At 33.5% G+C, this 23,830-nt stretch overlaps 1 protein-coding gene and 1 pseudogene across 1 annotated transcript; one reads left to right on the forward strand and one right to left on the reverse strand.

Annotated features, from left to right (window-relative positions):
• Positions 1 to 26: 26 nt before the first annotated feature.
• LOC130244968 (XK-related protein 5-like) lies at positions 27 to 10,798 on the forward strand (annotated as a pseudogene).
• A 6,196-nt stretch (positions 10,799 to 16,994) lies between these two features.
• On the reverse strand, positions 16,995 to 22,621 carry LOC130244580 (protein eva-1 homolog A). Its single transcript, XM_056477073.1, has 3 exons — positions 22,563 to 22,621; positions 20,052 to 20,182; positions 16,995 to 18,166 (listed from the first exon to the last, which is right to left on the reverse strand). Exons 2-3 carry the CDS (start codon positions 20,140 to 20,142, stop codon positions 17,796 to 17,798), a joined length of 462 nt encoding a protein of 153 aa, XP_056333048.1. The 5' UTR covers positions 20,143 to 20,182; positions 22,563 to 22,621; the 3' UTR covers positions 16,995 to 17,795.
• Between the last annotated feature and the right edge of the window lie 1,209 nt (positions 22,622 to 23,830).

Below are 23,830 nucleotides of genomic sequence, written 5' to 3' on the forward strand. Positions count from 1 at the left end.
AGCCTCCAAAAAACTGTTCACAGGAGCACAAAGCACGCTTAGCACAGAGGCTCGCTGTCCTCTCACAGGCGAACAAACACCACAAAAAGTTTTTAAAACGGCAGAATTGTACAACGATGCAGAATCGAAAGGGAAGTGAAAACACATGGAGTCACGTATGTCTCTACACATTTTCCGTAGTCATTGTTTTATTGGAAAAGGCAGCACGTAAGTTACTTTCTGAATCATCCCTACATTCAAAGCGCTGTGTGTGCTTACTAAACACATTTGGCAGTTTTGTGGAGGTGGTTTTTAGCATGTTCGGTTTTCTTATGAGAATATAAGTTTAGATTTGTTGCACGTTATGGTGTGATTTTGAGCGCCCTTTTCATGAATGGAGAGCTGCAGGAGGCGTGTTCTGTCACACAGATGCTTCACATTATACACACGAGAAGAAAGAGGGGGATGAACAACACTCATAACTTTCATAAATACTGACATAATTACAATGTCCAAAACAGACCATTCGTTTGTGCATTCAAATAGGTGTCTTTAATTATTACGTGGTTGTTATAATTACATTTAACAACAGAAGTCCAATCAACAACAGAATTATTTAAATAATATAGTAATGACAGACAGACAGACAGACAGATAGATAGATAGATAGATAGATAGATAGATAGATAGATAGATAGATAGATAGATAGATAGATAGATAGATAGATAGATAGATAGATAGATTTTATAGTTACAAACTAACCTTTTAAAGAAAAAAAAATAGAATAAGAAATGTAAGTGTAAGTAGATCAAGTTTTTAATACAAAATGCATATAAAGAAAACCTAATAGAGAATAGGGTACTTGATTATAGATTATTTAAAATAAAAAATACTGAATAGAAAATACATGTACATAGATTAGTGGCTCATAGCGATTAGAAAATGTTTGTTTATTCATTAATTTTTCTTCAGCTTAGTCCCTTTATTAATCTGGGGTCGCCACAGCAAAATGAACTGTGAACTTATCCAGCATATGTTTTAGACAGCGAATGCCCTTCCAGCTGCAACCCATCACTGGGAAAACATTTGTTTATTTATTTAGAAATATTTATGGGATTACCCTAACCCTGAAGTAATAGAGAAAAAATACTAAGCATTTTTTTTAAAAAGATAGAATTGAAATAGATAAGATAATGATTAGAAAGTGACTTTCCATCCATCCATCCATCCATCATTGTAAACACTAGGCAGGGACGCATTTAACCAATAAGCGAGGTAAGCAGCCGCTTAGGGCCCCAGGAAATTTGGGGCCCCCCAATAAATACTTAGAAGTATAAAATATACCTATAAATTATTTATTTATAACATTGTTTTTTTGTCATATTTTATCTAATAAATAAAATTGCATCATAATTATTACGTCTGCGAAAATTTGTCCTCCACCCCCAATAATGGAGCAGTCCAGCAGCCAAATCAGATAAAAGGTTTATCTTTAAAAATGAAACCATTTATTATTTGTAGTTTTTTTATTATTATTTTGAGAAAAAATATACAAAAGAAGATTGAGTGACATAAGTTACAGTCAGCAACAAAAACAAATAAACAAACAAACAAATAAATAAATACAAAGGGTGAATATTAGGACATTTGGGCCACATGGCTAGAATTGCTTATGGCCCCCAAATCACTAATTCCGCCCCTGACACTAGGTGTATACATTTGAAAGATAGGATAGAAAATACCTAATAAAGTGATTTTAAAGGAACAGAAGATAACACGGATAAATAGAATAGACTGTGATTAGAGTGTTGGCCAAAAATATATCAGCTAGACTCTTTCTCCACAAAATAGCAATAAAAGTAACTTGTTGAATTTCCAAACAAACTTGCACAGCAGCATTGTCTCAAATCTAACTGTTAAAGTATTTTTGTTCTTCAGTGGTGCTGTGCTTCACACACTACCTCAGTACAGGTCAGGAGCTGCTGGCGTGGCTGACTGCGGCTCTGTGTTTGCCCGTCTCTGCTGTTCAGATGCTCAGTCTCAAGTGGTACATCACTGATGAAGAAAGACCCAAGCCTTCAGTCATCCTGCTGCACTGTCTGCATCTGGGCGTCTACCACAGGTCAAAAACACTATATAGAGATTTGAATTCAAGAGTGCTTCAATAGAATAAAACATGTGAATTAATGAAAGCCTAATTTTCCCAGGCAAAATCAAGACAAAAGTATTTTAAAAAAATTTTTTATTTAAATGTTATTTATTTATTTATTATATTTGTTATTTAAAGTACAATAAAGTAAAATAAGTACTATTATGTAAATTGCATAATCAATTAAATCTATTTTTAAGAGAATTAAGGTTAATTTGCAGTAATTGTTTATCCAAAATACAGAAATTCTCTGTTTTTGAAAATACTTCTTTAATTTTTGTTTGTGTGTAATTTCCTTTAATTTTTAAAACTCCGTTGCAATTTTTATTACTATATTATAGTATGTTTTTGGTTTTAATTCAGAAAATATTATTTTATTTTAAGCTTGTCTTAAATAAACACATTTGATAAATAAAACAAACACTGCCAATACTGTTTTATTATTACTGTTGTTATTATTATTATTATTATTATTATTATTATTTAATAAATTGGACTAAAAATATTTTTATTTCTAATTCTTTTTGTTAGAAAATATTTTTGTCTTCTTTTACATCAAATCAACATATTAGTATGATTTTTGAAGATTCATATGAAATTAAAGACTGAAGATTTGAGTAATGATGCAGAAAATTCTACTTTACCATTTCGGAAATTGATAATATTTTATATTAATATAAACACACCCATAAAAATATTATACATTTTTACTATTAATATATTAATATGCATACTACATTTTAAATAGTCCCAATATTTCTGATTTACTGCGTTTTTATTAAATTAAATAGGCTTTGGTGAATAAGAAATCTTTCAACAACATTAACAAATATATTTAAATGTATTTTTGCACAGAGGTGTACTTGTTGTGCAATATTCCTGACAAGTTTCATTGGATTTGCCCAATATGTTTGATCATACAAGAGGCTGTTAATAATTTCTGAGATGTGTGTGTGTGTGTGTGTGTTTGTGTGTGTTTGTGTGTGTTTGTGTGTGTGTGTGTGTGTGTGTGTGTGTGTGTGTGTGTTGTGTGTGTGTGTGGTGTGTTTGTTTTATGTTTTCAGGTTGTGGAGCTGCATGAAGTCTCAGCCTGAGCAGGTTCAGTTTGGTGCAGTTCTGATACAGCAAGCAGATGTTTCTGTTCTCTGTCTGATCGAAGCCCTGACTCTCAGTCTGCCTCAGAGTTTACTGCAGACCTACAGTTTATTCACCCTTCACCCTGGCCTTCTGTCACCAGGTACAAAAGTTTTCTGTTGAAGCAGTAAAATATTCAGTGTTTATGGCTGAATGAGTGAGTGTGCAGTATACAGGAAAGGCTTAGATAAATGTTTTTATACTAAAGTCACCATAAAATCATTTTTTTTATTTTTATTTTTTAAATGTGAATATTTTATAGAATAATCAGTTTTTATCCTACATTATTTATATATGCTGAGCATTTTTTGGTTTTTAGAAATGAATGTAACCTCATAGGGCCAAAATGGATTAAATAGGAGAAATAAGCATGATCTCATAAAAGCACAGATGGGAGTGTAAAAATGACCTACTGACAATGTAAAAACTGCAAATACATAGATGAAGCTGTTAATTACCATAATCTGCCAGGAGCAATGCAGATTATTAAATTGGGTTACTGTCTTCTTCTGGCATGACAAATAAATGAAGTGGAATTAAGAAGTTTCTCTTTTTTTCTGCCTCATGCTGTCTGTTCTCTGTGTTCTTACTCCTACAACAACTACCACAGTTGTGTCAGTGGTGAAATGTGTTAAGACATGATTTTCTTTCAGCATTAAATAATGGTGCCAATAGCTGTAAATTAACTAGAACAGGTCCGTAAGGGAGTTCATGGAACTCATTGGAAAAAATGCATTAAAAATAAAAAAATAAATGAAAGTATTTGCTTAATAATTTTATCATTTAATTCAGAATGCATTATCAGATATTCTATTAAGATAAGTAGATTAAGATTTATATAAAAAAAATTGGTTTACAAAAAAAAACAAGCAAACCAAAATGTAAATTAGGTGGGATTAAAATAAATATAGATATAATTAATAAATACAAAATATAATTCAAATGAATTAAATAAATGATTCACATTTTGATTGAAATGAATAATAAAAATGTAATTAAATATGTAAATAGATGTCAATATACATGAATACTTGTTATAGCAGATTTAATAATAGAGATATGTTATTTTTGTCTTCATGCAAAAAAAATATTTTGCATTTTGGAATAAATTATGCTTATTTCATTTAAAGACTTCTATTCTATAAATTCTTAAAAAAATTCAAAGTAAATCCTGACTGTTTTTTTAACTCAAAAGATGGTTTACACATCGACACAAGCTGTTTGTAAAGCTTTAATCTTTAATCAAAGTAACTTTTGTTCACGTGTTCTCTGATGATGCGGGCTGGGCAACTTGTCACTCAGATAGCATCACACAAAAAAAGCAACAGCAATGATCCAATCAATTACTCATGGACAAAACCAAGCCCTGCCCTATATTTGATCCTGTTTCACTCAGATGTATGGCATAATGAATCAGTTTCACACAGTCACAGGAGGTTGTTTATTCCCTGAATCTCTCTCTCTCTCTCTCTCTCTACAGTGGTCTTATGCATCGGGCTGAGTCTGCTGTATGTGTCGTGGTTTGTGGTCCTGTACAGCCGCTCATGTTTTCTGCTGCGTCCCGCTCATCTGCACATGACTCCTGCTGCAGTGCTGTGCCAGTTCATATGGAGAGCAGGCATGCTGAGTGCCAGAGTGACCAGCTTGATGCTCTTTTGCAGCACCTTTCACTGGTGGACCCTGTGGAGTCCTGGGTGAGCTTTCATATCAATAATGTTTTCATACAGATAGTTTTGCAAGACAGCCTTTTTTAGCGATTTGCCATTGCACACCAATGATTCAAAGGAACACTCCGTTATTTTTTTCACCTAGAAGTTTTAAGTCATCTAGAGTTAAACACTTGAGTTTTAACATATTTTTTTCTCACATACATGTCAGACATGAAACACAATAAAGATAGCTTTTAACTTTTTGTGTAACCCTTCCAACCCGGAACAAATCTCGTCACATACATATACATTTAAGTTAGGGCTAAGCGATATTGCGAAAAAAAATAAATAGATCAAGATATCATGTTTCATATCATTTGCTATCGATAATTATTGAATATTTTACAATATATTTAGAAATAATATATTAATAGATAATAGATAATAATAATAATAATAGATTATTTTGGTTATTTAACCACATTATTTTAATTTACCAACATTACTAAGGCATTACTAACAATACTAAGGTTTTAATTGTCAAAAACAAAAATATTTAAACAAAATATCTCATCTCTTTATAATAAAATAAACATAAGTGTTAAAGAGATACTTAAACTTGATTAATAAAATGTTACAAAGTGTGTGCAATGGTAAAGATAGATTAATATCTGTAAGGTGTCAATAATAATGATACAGTAAACCACAAACTCTATAAACAAAACTAATTATATTGATCAAATCTGAGTTTTTAAGTAAAGGAACTAACCATTATTATTCAAATACATATTGCAACATTACAGATTGTGAAGTTGAATGACTACATTAACCCTATGCTAAAATCGTTCAGATGGGGAGCCACGGGCTGGGATGCATTAGAAAAGAAACCAAAAGCCACTCTTGCGACATGCATCATCTTTTATTTACAATCTCTTCATTGCTGCTATACGGCACTAATTTTCACATGTGTTGTTATTCTGACCTGAAATGACAAGCTGCCATTATTACTGAAATGTGTATATTCCATACAAAGTGTGAAGCAGATTGGTTAGTTCTAGCACTCGGGGCATTCGGAAAAGTTTAGATGTTTTTCAACTAGTTGTACCTGGAAAATGCGTGAGCGTTAAATGCGCGCCGCTTGCACGCCGTGAGCATTTCAATCCCATGTACGCATCGTGCACGCCTCTATTGAAAATGACAAACTGACACCCTAAGCTTATTGGCGTTGCTTCCAAGGTACATGCTCAGCAGCCACATTGATAAAGCTATTGCCTTCATACCAAAACTACATACCGAACTTTTTTTATTATCGACATTGATTATGGTGTTCGCATAATAAATACCAATATCGATTTTATCGCCCAGCCCTAATTTAAGTTCTATAAAATATATATATATATAACAATGATAATAACTAAAAGAGACTATTTTTTATTTATTTTTTTAAGTAAAAAAGAGAGATGAGAGTTTCCTACTCTTCTGAATAACTGAACATCTACTTTAGCTGATATAAAACGGTTATATGAAACAAGTAATATAAAATATATTGGTACAGCCCCTTACAGTATATCATATTTATGATATTATTGGGATAATATTATCTAAAACAGGCTGCCACAAATTTACAATCCAAATTCAGCCAATCTTTTGGTCTGGCTGGAGGACTTTTAGCTTAGCTTAGCATAAATCATTGAACCTGATTAGATCATTAGCATTTCATTCAAAAACTTCATGACTACTGCAGGTGCAATGTTATTATTATTAGGTGTAATATCGTTGCGCCTGCTGTGCCCATGGTAGGGCAGCAAAGTTTCCTTGATTATTACACCAGAATGAGAGTATAGTTCCCAACCATATTGGCCTGAAAAAATAACAACGTTTTGTTTTGCCGTCCGTCTTAATGCACAATGTACTGTAACTACAGAAGAGTCAGTTTTAAATAGGAAAATAATATAAATGCTTTTTTGAGTGAGATGCTAATGGTCTAATCCATAGCTTTCAACCCTCCAGTTTTTGCCTGGATTCTCTCTTATTTTATTATTCTATCCCGCTATCATACTGTTAAAGTATTTTCCCATATTTCTTCTGTATTTTTAATATTTCTATGAAAAGTGAAAGTAGCATCAAAGAGCCAATCGCAAATGTGATTTAATTGCAAAAGCTGTTGAAGAGAATTATGCTTTCGCTTTATATTGACTTGAAAGCACATGAAATTAATATTAAAATTCACTTCATTTCCATTAAAGCTATGCGTCGACCGTCGTCCTTCCTATGCAAACTCTGAATCAGTCATGTAATCAGCCTTACAGTGCTGACTGACGGACGCGCTCCTTATAAGACACTGTTCCCAGATCAACTTCTGTATATGAGATTTGAAGAGAAACGAAAGTAGACACTTTGGGATTTGGGTTTTTGAAACAGACAGATACACTCAATAATATGTAAAAACTTCCATCCTGGCGTGTTTTATTTTAAACACAAATAGTTTTGTCTTAAATGAACACAAACTGTTACAAAAGTAATCGAATACTTTCATTATAGATCTGTGCATTCTTAAAGTGACAGCTCTGTTATCAAACTAAACAGTGGATCAAAATGAGAGATTCACTAAATAACTAAAGTCACTTTAATCAATATTTAAAGTGAATAAAAAGTGAACGAGAATTGATGACTTGGTTTAATTTCTGTATTTTCATTTTGCAATGTTTGTTATTTATTATATAATTTGAAGCTAATTTCCTTCCTGTATTTGCATATAACAGTTTCAACTAAGCTCATATACAATTAAACTGCTCTGAATGAACAGATTTAGGAGTTTGGGGTCATATTTTGGGAGTCCTTTGAGATTTTTTTTTGTCTGTGGTGGGGTATGGGGGTACGGGCATGTCCCGTATTTTTACATCCCAATGTTGACAGGTATGGTCTAATCTGATTCAATAATTATGCGAAGCTAAGCTAAAAAGTGCTCCCCGCCAGACCCGGAGATCGGCTGAATAGATTCAAAAATGGTAAAACTCAACTGTTTAATTCTAGGGGACTTGAATGAAATTGAAATGAGCCTATTCCCAAAAAAAGGAGTGTTCCTAAGGTAAGACACTGGAGGTAATTACATAAACAAATGTAGATTAAGATTACAAACTAAAACTAAGATTCTCTTCAGAAGTAAATATAATAGGCAACACTGGGAACATTTCTTGCTCCATTAAACAGGACTTGGGGAATATTTGAAATAGAATAAAAAAATAACATGAGAACTAGTAATTTGGTCTTCAACTGTATTTTGTACAAACTACATTATATTTAATATCATATTTTGTACATAAGTGATTGAAATTGGCTCATATTAATGTAATATTTGCTTATTTATACACAACATGGTATTTGGATTATTTAAAAACAATATTAGAGGAAAATGTAAACAATCAAATTTAAACAATATCAGATTTTAAGAGAAATGATTACAATGTGTCTGCTGTAGGAATTTTAGAAGATTGATCACTGAAAGATCTTAATCTGTATAACATACAGAAATAATCTGTATGTTTTTTGTATAGTATGTGTTTATTAGGAACCTTTTATGATTGTAAGTTATCTATTGATTTATTAAAACATATAGAAATCAATTTAATCATGACATTGTAGTATTGTGAAAGCTATCAGTTCACTGTATTACCATATTCACCTGCAGTGTTAATAAAGGTCTGCTTTGTGAATGCCTCTTCAATCCTCTGCTCAGGTTTCCACTGGCTCATTATGATGTTCTGGCAAGTGTCCCAGCAGACAGACATCTGCATTAACCGTGGCTCCTGGCGTCTCTTCAACTTTATCTTAGGGGCTTTGTACATTTTCCTCTTCATTAATGTTAAAGACGGTCCATCGCGGTACCGCATGACTGGGTTTTATCTGGTAAGGTTCTGCCGCATTGCTGTTGTACTTTAGGTTATTTGTGTACTATTATAGTAATTATTAACAGTAATATATGAGTTATTGTCTTGTCTGTTGAATGAAAGCTCACTTATCTACTTATCTGTGTTGCAGTTAATGCTGCTGGAGAACACTTTTCTTCTGCTCCTGGCATCAGACACTTTCAGCGGGGCCTTCATGGGACCAGCATGAGTATTCCTCTGACTGTCTTATGCAGTTTCCTAATCGGTAAACAATCAGGATGCACTGATATACATATCTAATTCATGGTTATCACATGAGATCACATACTAATAGGAATAATTCAGTTCAATTCAATAAACTTTAGTGTTTACCCCCACAGGGGTTGGAAAATTGTCTTTAGACAGAGGCTCACACACAACAAACAGCAAACATAAATACACTTACAATAATTTACAATTATGTATATGTATATGTACACACATATAGATATATATATATATATATATATATATATATATATATATATATATATATATATATATATATATATATATATATATATATTATGTATGTATGTGTGTATATATATATATATATATATATATATATATATATATATAGATATATAGATATATTATATATATATTATTGTATGTATATATGTATGTATGTATAATATATATATATATATATGTATATGTGTATGTATGTGTATATATATATGTATGGTATGTATAAACATAAAACACTATGAACACTTTCCAGATGCACTGTAAGTTAACTTATTACTTTTTACAAATTTTAGTGGATTGAACATAAAATAATTAAGTTGTCCCAAAAAACTCAAGAATTGTGTTTTTTTAGCTCATTTAAATAAGTAGTTTGAACAAACAGCAAACTTTTTTGAGTTTTTGAATTATACTGCATTGGCATATTGTGTTTATTATTTTACATTATTATTTAAAGATTCTTAATGTCAAATGAGTCTTAACTTTATCTTCTCCATTCCTACACTAAAAAAAACAATATGATCAATTATTCCTGACAGCATATGTTTTGGTTCTTTGTAACTTATTAAACTAAGTTAATCATGTTCTAACTTAATGTTAGGATATTATAAATTCAATGTACTCCTAAGGTTAATTTGATTCAGCTTAAAAAATTGAGGCAGCCAGTATTTTTTACGGTGTACCAATCATTTATTACAACAAATATAGCAAACATAAACACGATTGTTATGTCACTGTAACGTTACGACTTACGCTCCTCTATTTTTCAGGTGTCATTTTTCTCATTCTTATTACCGATTTCTCCATCCGAAATCCACTGAGATCCTCCAAAGCCTGAGACTCCAAATGAGCCTGACAACCGTCGACAAAACCGACAACCGACTGCAAAGACACAACGCTGGAATCCTCCACACACAACATGGCACCTTCTCACTGACCGGTTTTCTCCTCCTGCTCAGCATCTTCATCCTCTAGAGGGCGACGGACACCATCATCACATGCTAATTAAGCTAGCTCTCAAAACTGGAAACCATGACAAAATCAACAGCATGTATGGAAAAAGAGGGCTTTCAGTCATACTGGGCAAAAACGATGCAAAAGATGAAGATTTGGAAGAAAGTGGATGTAAGCGTTCGTCAATTGAAGCAGGTTAAAGCTTCTGAAAAACGACCCGATTGAAAGCACCTCTGCAGCTGATGTGAAACAGGTGTCTTTAGAGAAAATAGTGTATAATAGTTGCCCCCGTGGACTGCAGCAGTACTGTTTACTTCAGTGCAGAAGCGCAGTCTTATAGCGTCAGTGATTCTATGTTAGAAAAGACAAAATGGCTGCCATCAGTCCAATTGTGAATGGAGATGAAGTGCATTTGATTGGCAAGCAGCTGTTGAATAGGAATCCGTGTTATACTTCCACTCCAATAGCAGATTTTAAAACAATGCAGACTGTAGGTGATCGACTCGGAGGGGTTAGAAGACAGGTGCAGTTTTGATAGTAAAACTGGCATGAGGACATGGTAAACAAGGTTTTATTTAGGATAAACTGGTTTTATTAGCATGTTATAACTAAGGTTGGGTTGTTATAACTAAGGTTGTAGACCAATTTGGCATCGTACGATGTCTAATGTGAAACATCGCAATGGACGATGGCAACGTGTTCACAGGCGACGGTGAATTAATTATTCATGAATAATTAATTAATTCATAACAAATTAATTATTCGTAGCCTACCGTTTCACTACCTGACCCGCATGGTATTTGATTTACCCATAACCAAATCATAAATAAATAAAGATAAGTTACACACAAATTACCCACCTGTCAATCACTTTTTCCGCGGGACTCTTGCATTAATAGGCAGAGTGATCTGTGTCATTATAATGCCGTCCACAAAACTTGGTTGGTAAAAAGGTGCACAACCAACAGCAACCAACAACAGTATCTGAGGTTTTCGCTAAAATTACTAGGTACAAGCGTGAAAGCGAAAGATTGAAGCAGTGTACTGATGCTGTGACACATTACCTTATAGATTCAATAGACCAAAGAGTCGTTAGATATTAATTAAATATCACGTTTAACAACTATAGTGAGACGCGATCCAGTGGTACATCCTTGATAAACTGTCCAATCTGTACTGCCCTCTGGGGTTTTGTGCTCAAAGCACCCTCTGACTGCCTGTGCATGTGGTCACGTGATGTATGTTTAAATGCTAGATAAATGCCAGTGTGGACGTGGATTGTTTTCATTCTATAATGTCATTTAAAACTAAGACGTATTAGTGTAAACGGGGCCCAATGTGTATTTTTTTGCAAGCGGGTTGCTGCTGCGACAGGGGCGGAGTGGAGGATTGCGATTCCGGCTCAGCACCGTTATTGTCTTATCGGCTATCGGTGATGGACGATGGCATCATCTATCGGCCCAACCCTAGTTATAACCACTTTAAGCTGCTACAGTAGTTATCTGTATTTGGAGTTTGGTAGTATTAGCTATAAGCTCATTGAATCAGAATGGGTTTACGTTTATTGTGTGTGTGTTTAAATAAGTTGATGTATTTTAGTGCCTGTTCTTTTTTCTTTATATGATTTTATATGTGTGTTTTAAATATATTTATGTTATTTGTTTGATTTATTAATATATATGATGAGGGAACAGACTATATTTTTAAATGTTATTTATGGATAATCTGTGGATAAAAGCTAATTTTATAATTCATTTTTTTAAATAATATGTAATATTAAGTAATTCACTTTTAAATATTATGTAAAACATAAATCATATTTTTTTTATGCAAGACACTGCAGGTGAATAGGGCTTATAAACACTGGATGAAGTCAAGTTCAAATTGTAGTTTATTTACCTTTTTTTTTCACGCATCAGAGTCAAATTTGGGTGGCTCAGTGGTTAGCACTTTCACCTCATAGCAAGAAGGTCGCTGGTTCAAGTCCCGACTGGGCCAGTTGGCATTTCTGTTTGGAGTTTGCATGTTCTCCCCATGTTCGCGTGGGTTTCCTCCAGGTGCTCCGGTTTCCCTCACAATCGAAACATATGCAGTATAGGTGAATTCAATTAACTAAATTGGCCATAGTGTGTGAGTGTGTGTGTGAATGATCTATGGAGTGTCTATGGGAGTTTCCCAGTACTGGGTTGCGGCTGGAAGGGCATCCGCTGCATAAAACATATGCTGTAATAGTTGGTGGTTCATTCTGCTGTGGTGACCACTGAAATAGAGACTAACCCAAAGAAAAATGAATGAATAGTTAATTTTTTGTAATTTTTTTTACAGAGTGGCTTTTGGAAATATGTTTTTGTCATTACATAAATCAGAAAATACTGTGAACATTCAAATAAAATCTAAACTTTTATGTAGAAAAACAATATTGTAGTCAGACATTATATATAAACATATCCCTCTATAAAAACCTTCAACAAATACTGTAGATATGATTAAAACAGTTTACAGTTTGGTACTGAGATGAAAAATTGATGGTTCTGTGAAGGAGAATTTTATTTTTGTTGTTGAGAAAACAGCCTAAAGTAGTACTCGCCTCACAGCAAGAAGGTCACTGATTAGAGCCTCAGCTGGGTCAGTTGGCTTTAATGCATGGAGTTTGCATGTTCTCCTCCGGGTGCTCCGGTTTCCCCCACATGTCCAGTATGGGTGTATGGGTGTTTCCTAGTGATGGGTTGCAGCTGGAAGGGCATCCGCTGCGTAAAACATTTGCTGGATAAGTTGGTGGTTCATTCTGATGTGGTGACCCCTGATTAATAAAGAGACTAAGCCAAAAAGAAAATGAATGAATAACTGAATGAAAACAGCCTTGAAAAATCTGAATGCCAATGGAAATCTTTTCAAATCTTTTGTTTGTTTGTTTGTTTTTTTTTTACATTAAACTAAAAAAATACTTTCAGAAGAAGCCTAAAATCTCAAAATTGACAGGTGCATTTTTGGCTGCAGTGTCTCGCCCTAAATACTACAAATCTTTGAAAAAAATTCTAATTCAAAATGTTGGGATTTCTGAACTTCCTACTATGCTTTCAGTTGTACTAATATAATATTAACATGCTAATTCAGAAATATGTTCAGCACTCTAAACCCTTATAGGTTGTGGTTAAAGTTATTTTAATAAAACAATTTAGCTATATTTTCATTTGTAAGTGTGTATGGTATGTTTACCTGTATATGCATCTTTGTTTGTATCTAATGTGTAATTCTGAATAGATTTTATTTAATCAGCAACAAACAGTTGAAGTCAGAATTATTAGCCCCCCTAAATTATTAGCCCCCCTGATCTATTAGCCCCCTGTTTATTTTCCCCCCCAATTTCTGTTTAACAGAGAGAAGATTTTTTCCAACACATTTCAAATCATAATAGTTTTAATAACTCATTTCTAATAACTGATTTCTTTTATCTTTGCCATGATGACAGTAAATAATATTGACTAGATATTTTTCAAGACACTTCTATACAGCTTAAAGTGACATATTAAAGGTTTAACTAGGTTAATTAGATTAACTAGGCAGGTTAGGGTAATTAGGCAGGTTATTGTATAATGATGGTTTGTTCAATAGACTAGTGAAAAAAAATGTCGAAAAAAATATATAGCTGGCTAAAATTTGGTTTTAATAAACATTAAAATGGTTTTAAGAAAAATAAAACTGCTTTTATTCTAGCTGAAATAAAACAATAAGACTTTCTCCAGAAGAAAAAATATACCAGACATACTGTGAAAATTCTTTGCTCTGTTTAACATCATTTGGGAAATATTTATAAAGAAAAATTTTTTTATGGTGGGCTAATAATTCTGACTGTATGTGTTAAGGGAACACACTATAATTTAGAAAAATCTTTGTTAACATGTGGAGAAAATACAAAATATTTAGACATTTGTTCCTGATTTCTTTTTATATAACAGGTTTACTAAAGATTGTGCCTTTTTTACTATTGTTACGTCTCACTTTGACTGCATACCCCCATTATTATTATTTCATTATTATATACAACAAAATATGTGCAAGGTGACAGAATTTTCAAATAATTTAATATTTATGATGTAAAATGCATTATACAGTATATTATTATTATTATTATTATACTATATTTAACAGTTTTGTGTCTGATTTTATTTCATTAACAATATATAGGTAAAGGAATTTGGAAAATACACACAATTAAGTCTCAAAATAAAAGTGGCGCAGTGGGTATCGATGTCGCCTCACAGCAAGAAAGTCGCTGGTTCGAGCCCCGGCTGGGTCAGTTGGCATTTCTGTGTGGAGTTTGCAAGTTCTTCCCATGTTCACGTGGGTTACCTCCAGGTGCTCTGGTTTCTCCCAGAGTCCGAAGACATGTGCTATGTTGAATTGGGTAAGCTAAATTGTCTGTAGTGTATGTCCTTGTCCTCCAGGTTGGGTGTTGAGCGCTGGGCTAACAACCCACATCATAAAAAAAAAAAAAACATGTTACAAACACCAATATGGTGTTCCATAAATGGCCATGGGAGTAAGTAAGTTAGTTTAAACTTATATCTACTAAATTTTGGACATTTTTTCACTATAGTACTGATATAAATTATGGTTTTACACAATTAAAAGCTGTCATTCATTTCAGTATTTTTATGAAAGTAAACTAAATTGATTAAATTATAAATGTTTTTAGCTACCTTTTCTTTCTGTCCGTCTATTGCATGTGCTGAAAGGGAATGCTTTAAAAATGAAATGTTTATAAGGTTGTTTTCATCAAACAGCAGAGGGCAGTAATGCATTTTAATACAAGTTTGAGCAAAGAAACATTCAGAATGTTAAGGAGTTTAAAAAAGCTTGAGTTTTTATTTTATTGAAAGATGTAGTGCCTCCGCAGACCAACTTAATTTGGCACATTAGTTCTCCGCAGATGCATTCAAAACAACCATGTTAAAACACAGCCGAATTTCAAATTCTAATACATCCATATATTTCTATGAAATTAACATTTTTAAAACATTTTAATGAGTGTGGAACAAGAAACAGGAGTCATTTTTTAAATGATAAAAATACACATTTTCTGTACACCAAAGGGGGAAAGAGGAGAGGGACATATTTCTGATATACAGTTGAAGTCACAATTATTAGCCCCCCTGTTTATTTTTCCCCCAATTTCTGTTTAACGGAGAGAAGATTTTTTTCAACACATTTCTTAACATAATAGTTTTAATAACTGATTTCTAATAACTGATTTATTTTATCTTTGCCATGATGACAGTAAATAATATTTGACTAGATATTTTTCAAGACACTTCTATACAGCTTAAAGTGACATTTAAAAGCTTATCTAGGTTAATTAGGTTACCTAGGCAGGTTAGAGTAATTAGGCAAGGTATTGTATAATGTTGGTTTGTTCTGTAGACTATCGTAAAAAAATTAGCTGAAAGGGGCTAATAATTTTGACCTTAAATGGTTAATAAAAAATTAAAAACTGCTTTATTCTAGCCAAAAATAAAACAAATAAGACTTTCTTCAGAAGACAAAATATTATCAGACATACTGTGAAAATTTCCTTGCTCTGTTAAACATCATTTGGGAAATATTTAAAAAAGAGAAAACATTCAAAGGGGGGCTAATAATTCTGACTTCAGCTGTATTTCTGATCCGGATGGATTTTATCTATAGCACCATAATTCATACTATCTGTGAAAAATACAATACAGAGGTGATTGTCATCCATGCATAATTAATACTTGATTTAAATGGGCTTAATACAGGTAAACATGAAAAGATATTCTGATCGTCAAACGGTGTCTGTTAATTCTCCTTTTTATATCTGTTCATTTTTACACTGTATTATTTACTTTATTAAATTAAAATGAAGGCACACACCATCATTTTGTCCAGTTTCTTACAAATGGGTAAAAATCCTTCAAAGAGGCCATGAAAACCCTGAGCTCCAGGACAAAGCTTTTGTACAATAAATGTGTTTGTAACAAAGAGACATTTTGCTTAAATAAAACAAAAAATAAAAACTGTCAACTGAATGAAAAGATAAAATTAGGTCTCAGTTAAAATTAGGTGATTCTATAGTTCAATGTCCATGTGACTAAACGTAAATTCAGACAAAAGTCATTCGAGTTAAAAAACACTATTTCAAGTCAAGCATTTTCAAAGCTCAAGGATATTATTTTATCTCCACCGGATACAAATTCTTCATTAAAACAAGTTTTCATTAAAGGTGCACTCAGTAAATCACCCTCATTAAAACTTTTTCTTAAACTCATTGGCTACTATGAAATCATTAAGATAATAAAAGCAGTCTTATTTGACACCCAACGGGACAAATGTAGATTTGTAAAGTTGTTCCAAGTTTGTGGCATCTATTTTTATTTGCATTGGAAGCCTACACAATTTACTTTTTCCCATCTTTTTCTCTCTAAATAAATGAGTTTTTACGAACTTATTTCTCAGAATTGTGTAATATGAACTTATATTTAGTACACTCTTGGTTATTAAGACAGAGTTGTGATTGTTCTACTAAAATTCTGATGTCATCCCTTTAAATTTTGAGACATACAATTACAAGTTAAAGACTACATTTCTGAGGAAAATGAGACATTACAGTAGGAAATGACTTATTAAATAACAACAACTGGATTACAATGTCTAAATTTTCAGATATAAAGGCAAAATTGTGAAATAAACTTCTGCAATTAACATTTAAAAAAATTTATTTTCAATTGTAAAACTCAATTAGTTTGCAGATGCTGCATTAATAATAATTAATTTTAACACTTTATTTTGATGGTCCATTTGAGTATTAGTAGACTGTTATGCCTGTATGTGTTATATTGTTATGCCGTTGATCTGCGTTAATACCAGTATTCAGAGAGTTTTCAGAAAAGTAAACCAAAATTTCTATTTGAATACTTTTCGATTTAAGTCACAATGTGACATTTTTTTCTCATAATATCGTGGGACTCATAGCATTTACATACTGTTGACACCAGGCGTCAGTCACTAAACAGAAGTAGCCTATAAATAAGGGGACTAACACCATATTCACCTTTTCTGAATGTGATGTTTCAGATTATGGGTTGCACTTGCTATTTGTGAAGCTTCCATTAAGAAGATTCATCCATTCGTTTTTAATATTTAGGTTTAATATCGTTTTAATAAGGCTGTGCTACAAACCATTCACATAGTGAAAACTGAGTAAGGGGTAATTTTGCTACATTTTGATATTGGATTATGGATGAACAAGGTCACCTCATTGTGACAGTTTTATTAAAAACAACACCGTTTACAGTTAAATGGAAATTACTCTAACAATTCACGCGTGATGGGGCGTATAGGAAAAAGTTGGATACAAAAATCAACTGAGTGCACCTTTAAATACACGAACGCTTCCATAGTAGTGCCAGCGCCACTAGAAGAGCTGTTCCAAACCGTCTCTCACATCTCAGTCCCTTACTGAATCCCAAAAAGTGTAATAGCTAATACATTTTTCAAACGTATTTCAGTCTCTTTCAATAATAACGGTTGAGGCTGCGCGTGCCCGGCATGTCCGGCTGTCCGTTCATCCAGATCTCGCGGATAATCCGCTCGCGTTCCTCCAGCCGCTGCGCGCGCTCCAGCTCCTCGGCGGAGGTGAACACGTTACCGAGCGTCCGTTCAAATCGCCGATGGCGGCGAGCTGACAGGTCAGAGGTGTTGTCCCAGTCTGAGTCGCTGTCGCTCGTGTCACTGGTGTTTTCCGCAGTCTTTCCCGGTTTCTTGGGCGCTTGTTGCGTTTTGCAGTCGGTTCGACAGGAGATTTGCACCACAAGCGCGATGAGAGTGAGAACCAGTCCCAAACACACTCCACACACGAAATACAGCGCCGCCCGCTCCGGCTGATCTGCAGGAACAGTCATAAGGTTAGTGGAAGTTTGTACTGAGCCACAATGTAACGGTTTGTAACGGACTACAGAGTCGTTACTTATCGGTTGTGTCCGGATGTATCAATTCCGTCAAAAACACATAAAAATACAATTCATCAGTGTAATGACTTGAGTACACTGAACACCTCCCATCCCACCCTTAATTTTTTTTTCCTCGCTATCGTTTATAAATTTAGAAAAATAATACATTTCATTTCGATTTGGAATTGCTATTCAGTGTTGGACTCTCAGTAGTGACTATTAAACCACACTGAACTGAGCTAAACTGAACTGAACTTAAACACTGAAAACTGAACTGACACTGTTTTAATTTACTATGATCTTTTATGTGAAGCTGATTTTACACAATCTGCATTGTAAAAGTGCTATACAAATAAAGGTGAAATGAATTGAATTGAATTTCAGGGTATTAATTGGTGGCCCTGATGGACAGTGGTGCCCCAGCCTGATCTCACGAGAAACATAAGTATTTTACGTTTTGTCAGTGTAGTGGCTAATTCGTACGAGTTCATTCGTACGAAATTGTACGATTTTAAAAAGGAGACGTGGCACCTAACCCCACGCCTAAACCCAACCGTGATTGGGGGATGAGCAAATCGTACAAAATTATACGAATTAGATTGTACGAAGTCATACGAATTAGCCACTAAATGTAAAAGTTATGAATTGCCGTGAGATTGTGTTGGGTGCCCCAGAAAATGTTCTTAGGGGTAGCCAGAAGAGGCCGCACCAAATCTTGGGATGGCACACACACACAGAAAATAATGAATTCAATGTAATGTTTATATTTTTGTTTCTGGTAAATGAAATAATGTGTTTTAATTAATTAAATAATTTCTCTTGAAATATTGCAATTTATTCCTTGAAATAATTCAGCAAGTACACAAACAAACAAAATAAAAATTGTAATCAATATAAAAATCAATAAACTTTTCAGTTATTGTTTACATACTTTATTGTACAGCATACAGTATGTGTCATGTCTGAAATTAATAAAAATTTATTCAATTAATAAAACAAACAAATGAACAAACTGAACAAAAGGCATTACTATTACTAAACCAGATTAACAAACATAAAAAGTAGTTGAAAAATAAACATTTAGAAAAAAAAAGGCCATCAAATCAGGTGTAAAAATGAGTTGCACCTCTGGATTAAATTTTCATTCTCTCTTGAGTAGGTAGTTTATTTTAAACAAGAAATTATGTTACCACTGCAAAGAAGTATATTAGTCTATGTATGAATGTAATCAAAAATACTACATTTACCGTATAGCCTACAGTATATTGTCTTCTATCTATCAGTAGAAACGCATCACTATGTTTGAACGTACCTCGTCCATACTATTTAGTAAGTATAAAATGCTAAATTAGTAGTATGTCCAAATGTATAATATTCACAGAAAGTAACCTTTTAAAGCAGCTGATGATTTGATGCTGATATAGAATTTTTAATTACAATGTTAAAACTGAAAGTGTGTAACAATATTATTGTCTTCTCTCTATTTGTCCATTGATGTGATTACTCCTCATATTGTACAACTTGTAACAAGGATGTTTTGACATGCGCTGTGGTATTTTCCCCACCCATCTTCCCCATGATTTGGACGGTTGAGTAAAAATTGACATTTATGAGCATTGTGTTTGCTGAACATTCTTCAACTCACAGTGACCAGACAAAAACGCTGAGCGCTTAACACAAAATAAATGTTTAGCACCTTGTTTTGCTACTAAGTGTTTTAAAAACTTGGATCTCTGCCATTGAAAATTCATAAATGTGCTCAAGTTGGCCAAAAAAAAAAGCAAACAAAAAACACTTGTAGTGCACCAGAAGAGTTTTTACCTGCTATGAAGGAGTAAGCAGCCAGCGCATTGCTTACTAAAGCCATCTCCTCAGTAGTGGCCTGCCTTTCATTGAGGAAAGCTGTAACCATTTCATCCACGGACACTCTATGGATCACTTATTGTGTGGTACTGAAAGAGAGACCGCAAGTTAAAACCAGTCTGAACCCACCTCCATTTTTCAAAATCCCTATAAAGGGAAGCACTGAACCATAGCTTATAATGATGTTGTTTTAAGGAGTGTAATTATATTGGGATTTCTCCCTACATTTTGGCTGCAGCAGAACCTCATGCGCAGGGAAAACTATTTTTACAGACTGGCTGGAAATTTTCCGAACGGCAGAATAATGCTAGATCTCACTGTACAACCACAGACATTGCAACAACCTAAAGTTTAATTTCTCCTCATCAACTGTCACACAAGGCAGACACAAAAAGACTTTCTGATCCAACGTGTACATTATTATTCACTGACAAGCTGATTGAGGACTGCAGTCGAGACGATCATAATAGAAATTATAACCTGTCATAAAGAGAGAATTATTTATAGAATGCCATTCTACCCCTGTCATCCGCTCATTCTGTCTCCCCCTCATAAAACCACTTCTAGGCATCGGGGAAATTTTACCCTGTAAATTATTGCCAAATTGCCAGGACATATTGGCTGGATTTTCTCTTTCATCCCAAGAGGAAGAAGAAATGAAATGTAACAAAACAAACGTGGTTGAACACAAACAGCCCCAAGCGTGTGTGTCTGGATGATTGAGTTCATGAATTGTTTCTCAGCATTAGTCTGGACTGAATTCAGGATGGTTGGGTTAGTGAAGTGTTTTTTGTAGTAGTCTAGTCTGAAGGTAGATAGCTGTTCACGTGGGTGTAATGGAATGTAGAGTCTCAGTCTCTCTCTTACTTGGAGGTAGACAAGCTGCTCTTTCAGTTTATACCATGGTCTGTGAATTCTTGAGTCTGATTGGCTGGAATGTGTGCATTTAAACAATTTAAAGGCAAAATCGGTAAGATTTCTTTCATTTAAAATATCCAAAAACCGCTATAAGTTTATATACTTGTATAAAATGGTTCATACAATATTGAATAACCTCTTTAGACTTTAACACCTATATTTCATACAATATAGAAAATACATGCTTTCCAGCTCTCCTTGGCTAATTGAACTGCTTAGTCTGTTTCGTCTAACGGGAATCTTCATTCTCCCTCATTTCAGTCTTATAATTATGAAACTCTCCCAGGCTCTGCATTATAATTTGGATGTTTAAACAATATTTTCAGATGTAAATAGTTAAACACCATTTTAAGCCTCAGTTCACGACAGTCTCATAACCTTTTACAAAGTGCTATGTTATGTGTTGCTTAGATTTTATTATGAATAGTCTAACTTAAAGGGATTGTTCACCCTAAAATGGTCATAAAAAGGGACTGGATTACAAACAGACTACAGTTGCACATGTGCCAAGAACTGTTTGAATAATAAAGCTAATAATATTGTAAATAATGTTCAGTTTCTTACATGGACCAATCGTTTTCCTTCAAAATACCTCAGTGTGTCACCAGGAGCTATGGCTATTGATTTGGATGATTTTTAATGTGTTTATTTTAAATCTGAAAACATATAACCATTTACTGCCATTATATGAATAATGGAGTAATAGGAATATAGGTACCTAGGAACAGTTATTGACAACAGGTTGAAATTGGATCAAAACACACATCTAACTATTAATAAGGCTCATCAATGCTAAGAGAGTTATTCTTAAGACCTTTTATAATTTATTTATTGAAAGTATTTTGTCCTTTTCCTTTATTTTCTGGTTTAAAAACCTCACTGTCTATAAAAAAAAAAACAGAATTGACTTTAAGGCATTGTTAATTTGTGCTCCAAAATTTTGGGAGTTCCTCTGCGAAGTCTTGCATCCTATATATAAACAGCTGGTGTTAAGGATGGCACATAAAATAATAGGAGATAGCACACACTCCTTAAACAAATATTTTGGGCGACGTTTAAGGACAATAAGATGTTCAACAAATTCTAAATGTACTTTTATGCCTGAAGCAATTCGGTTACGTAATAAATGTAGTTGATCGATAGGTTATTAATATCATTTTATTATTTATTTTATTTTTTTATTATAAATAATTATTATTATTAATTATTTTTTTTTCTTTTCAGTTTGTGTACTTGATGTTAAGTGTTTATTGTGTTAAGTGTGTCATTTTTGTTATGTGAAGCACCACCATGTCCGAATGAATTGCCCCTAGGAGATTAATAAAGCTTTAACTTTAATGTTTTACTGAATAAAAAAAGTCACCTACATCTTGAATGATCTGTGGGTATGTAAATTAACAGAAAATGTTCATTTTGGGGTGAACTATTCCTTTGAACTAACCAAACATCACTTTAACACATATTAGACCTTTATATTTTTGTGGCTGCCAGTTTGTGGTTCAGTGGTTCATTTTACTTGTTAAACACAGAGTTAAGTTCAGAGTTTCCTACCCGGAATGCGTTGATAGTGGTCCATCTATAAGAACTCCAGGTTGTACTGCAGAGAAAAGAGAACAAAAGCGAAAATAAGAAAGAAGCTTCAGCATCCTCCCTTTAGCTCTTCAACAATAATGGACAAAGCCAAAGAAAAGAATGAAGGGCTACTGTATGACTCATAATGATCTATATAACAGATCAGCCTCCTCAATGCTACGATAAGACCTTCAGTGGAAAAAACACTCATATCCCAAACTATTCCTGTGTTTGCATGTGTTCGAGATCATACATCTCACAGTATCACTATGAGTCCTTTTCCGGTACACACACTCCTCCATTTAACCACAGTGATTAGTCAAGACCAAAACCTCCCTAACTAGACAGAAAAACCCAAAAAACAACAATGTGTGTGTGGAAGCTTTAGGAAGCTCGCTTGGGACAGGGCAATTATCAGACGATTTGAAAGCCACAGTGAGTACAACAAAGTTCAGTAAGCAGAATTTTTATGACATGAACTGGTCACAGTGGAAGATATTGAGAGATGATGTGAATGTAAGCATATATTTTTTTTAATTTTACACATGTACTAGTTTAAGAATGGTTATCTGCTGTCCTATCTGTACTCTAAGGCTATTTTTAAGGTAGAAAAAACTGTATATGACTAAATTGTTGCTCTTGTGGTTAATATCTGTTGATGTTTTTGGAAACTCCACTGGACTTCTTTCAAAACAAGTCCTTCTTTCCCACAGAAATCTGATGGGTTGTATCCGGTCGTCGTATCAAAACAGATCTAAGTTGCTTAATGTCTTCCAATATCAATAAAAATTTTTAGGGGCCTGAAATGTAATCTGAAAACTCAAAAAAAAACACATACTTAACAGAGTTGGGTGAAGGTGTTCCACAGTAATGCGTTGCTGTATTCTAATTACATTTTTGGGGAACGCAGTAATGTAACGAATTACATTTTAAATTTGTGTAATTGATTACAGTTACTAAAGTCAATGTAATTGCGTTACTTGCGTTACAAATATAGTTTTTAGTAGAAAAAAAAATGCCACTTTTAAATCATGTTTTCAGCCGCACCGTCAATTAATAAGCATGCACTTTTAAATTGTTGGAGAACGCGAGCTGAAATTGTTGCTGATAAGAGTAGTTGCTTCTTAAATGGAAATACACCTACTTGATTTCGTAAAAGCAAAAATATTGATGTGAAATGCAGTCTATGTCCAGTCTCTAAAGAATTTTCAACTGATTTTTAACTTGACCAGCAACTTGTTTAAGCT

Source organism: Danio aesculapii, chromosome 17 (assembly GCF_903798145.1).
Source record: "Danio aesculapii chromosome 17, fDanAes4.1, whole genome shotgun sequence".
Taxonomy (NCBI): domain Eukaryota; kingdom Metazoa; phylum Chordata; class Actinopteri; order Cypriniformes; family Danionidae; genus Danio; species Danio aesculapii.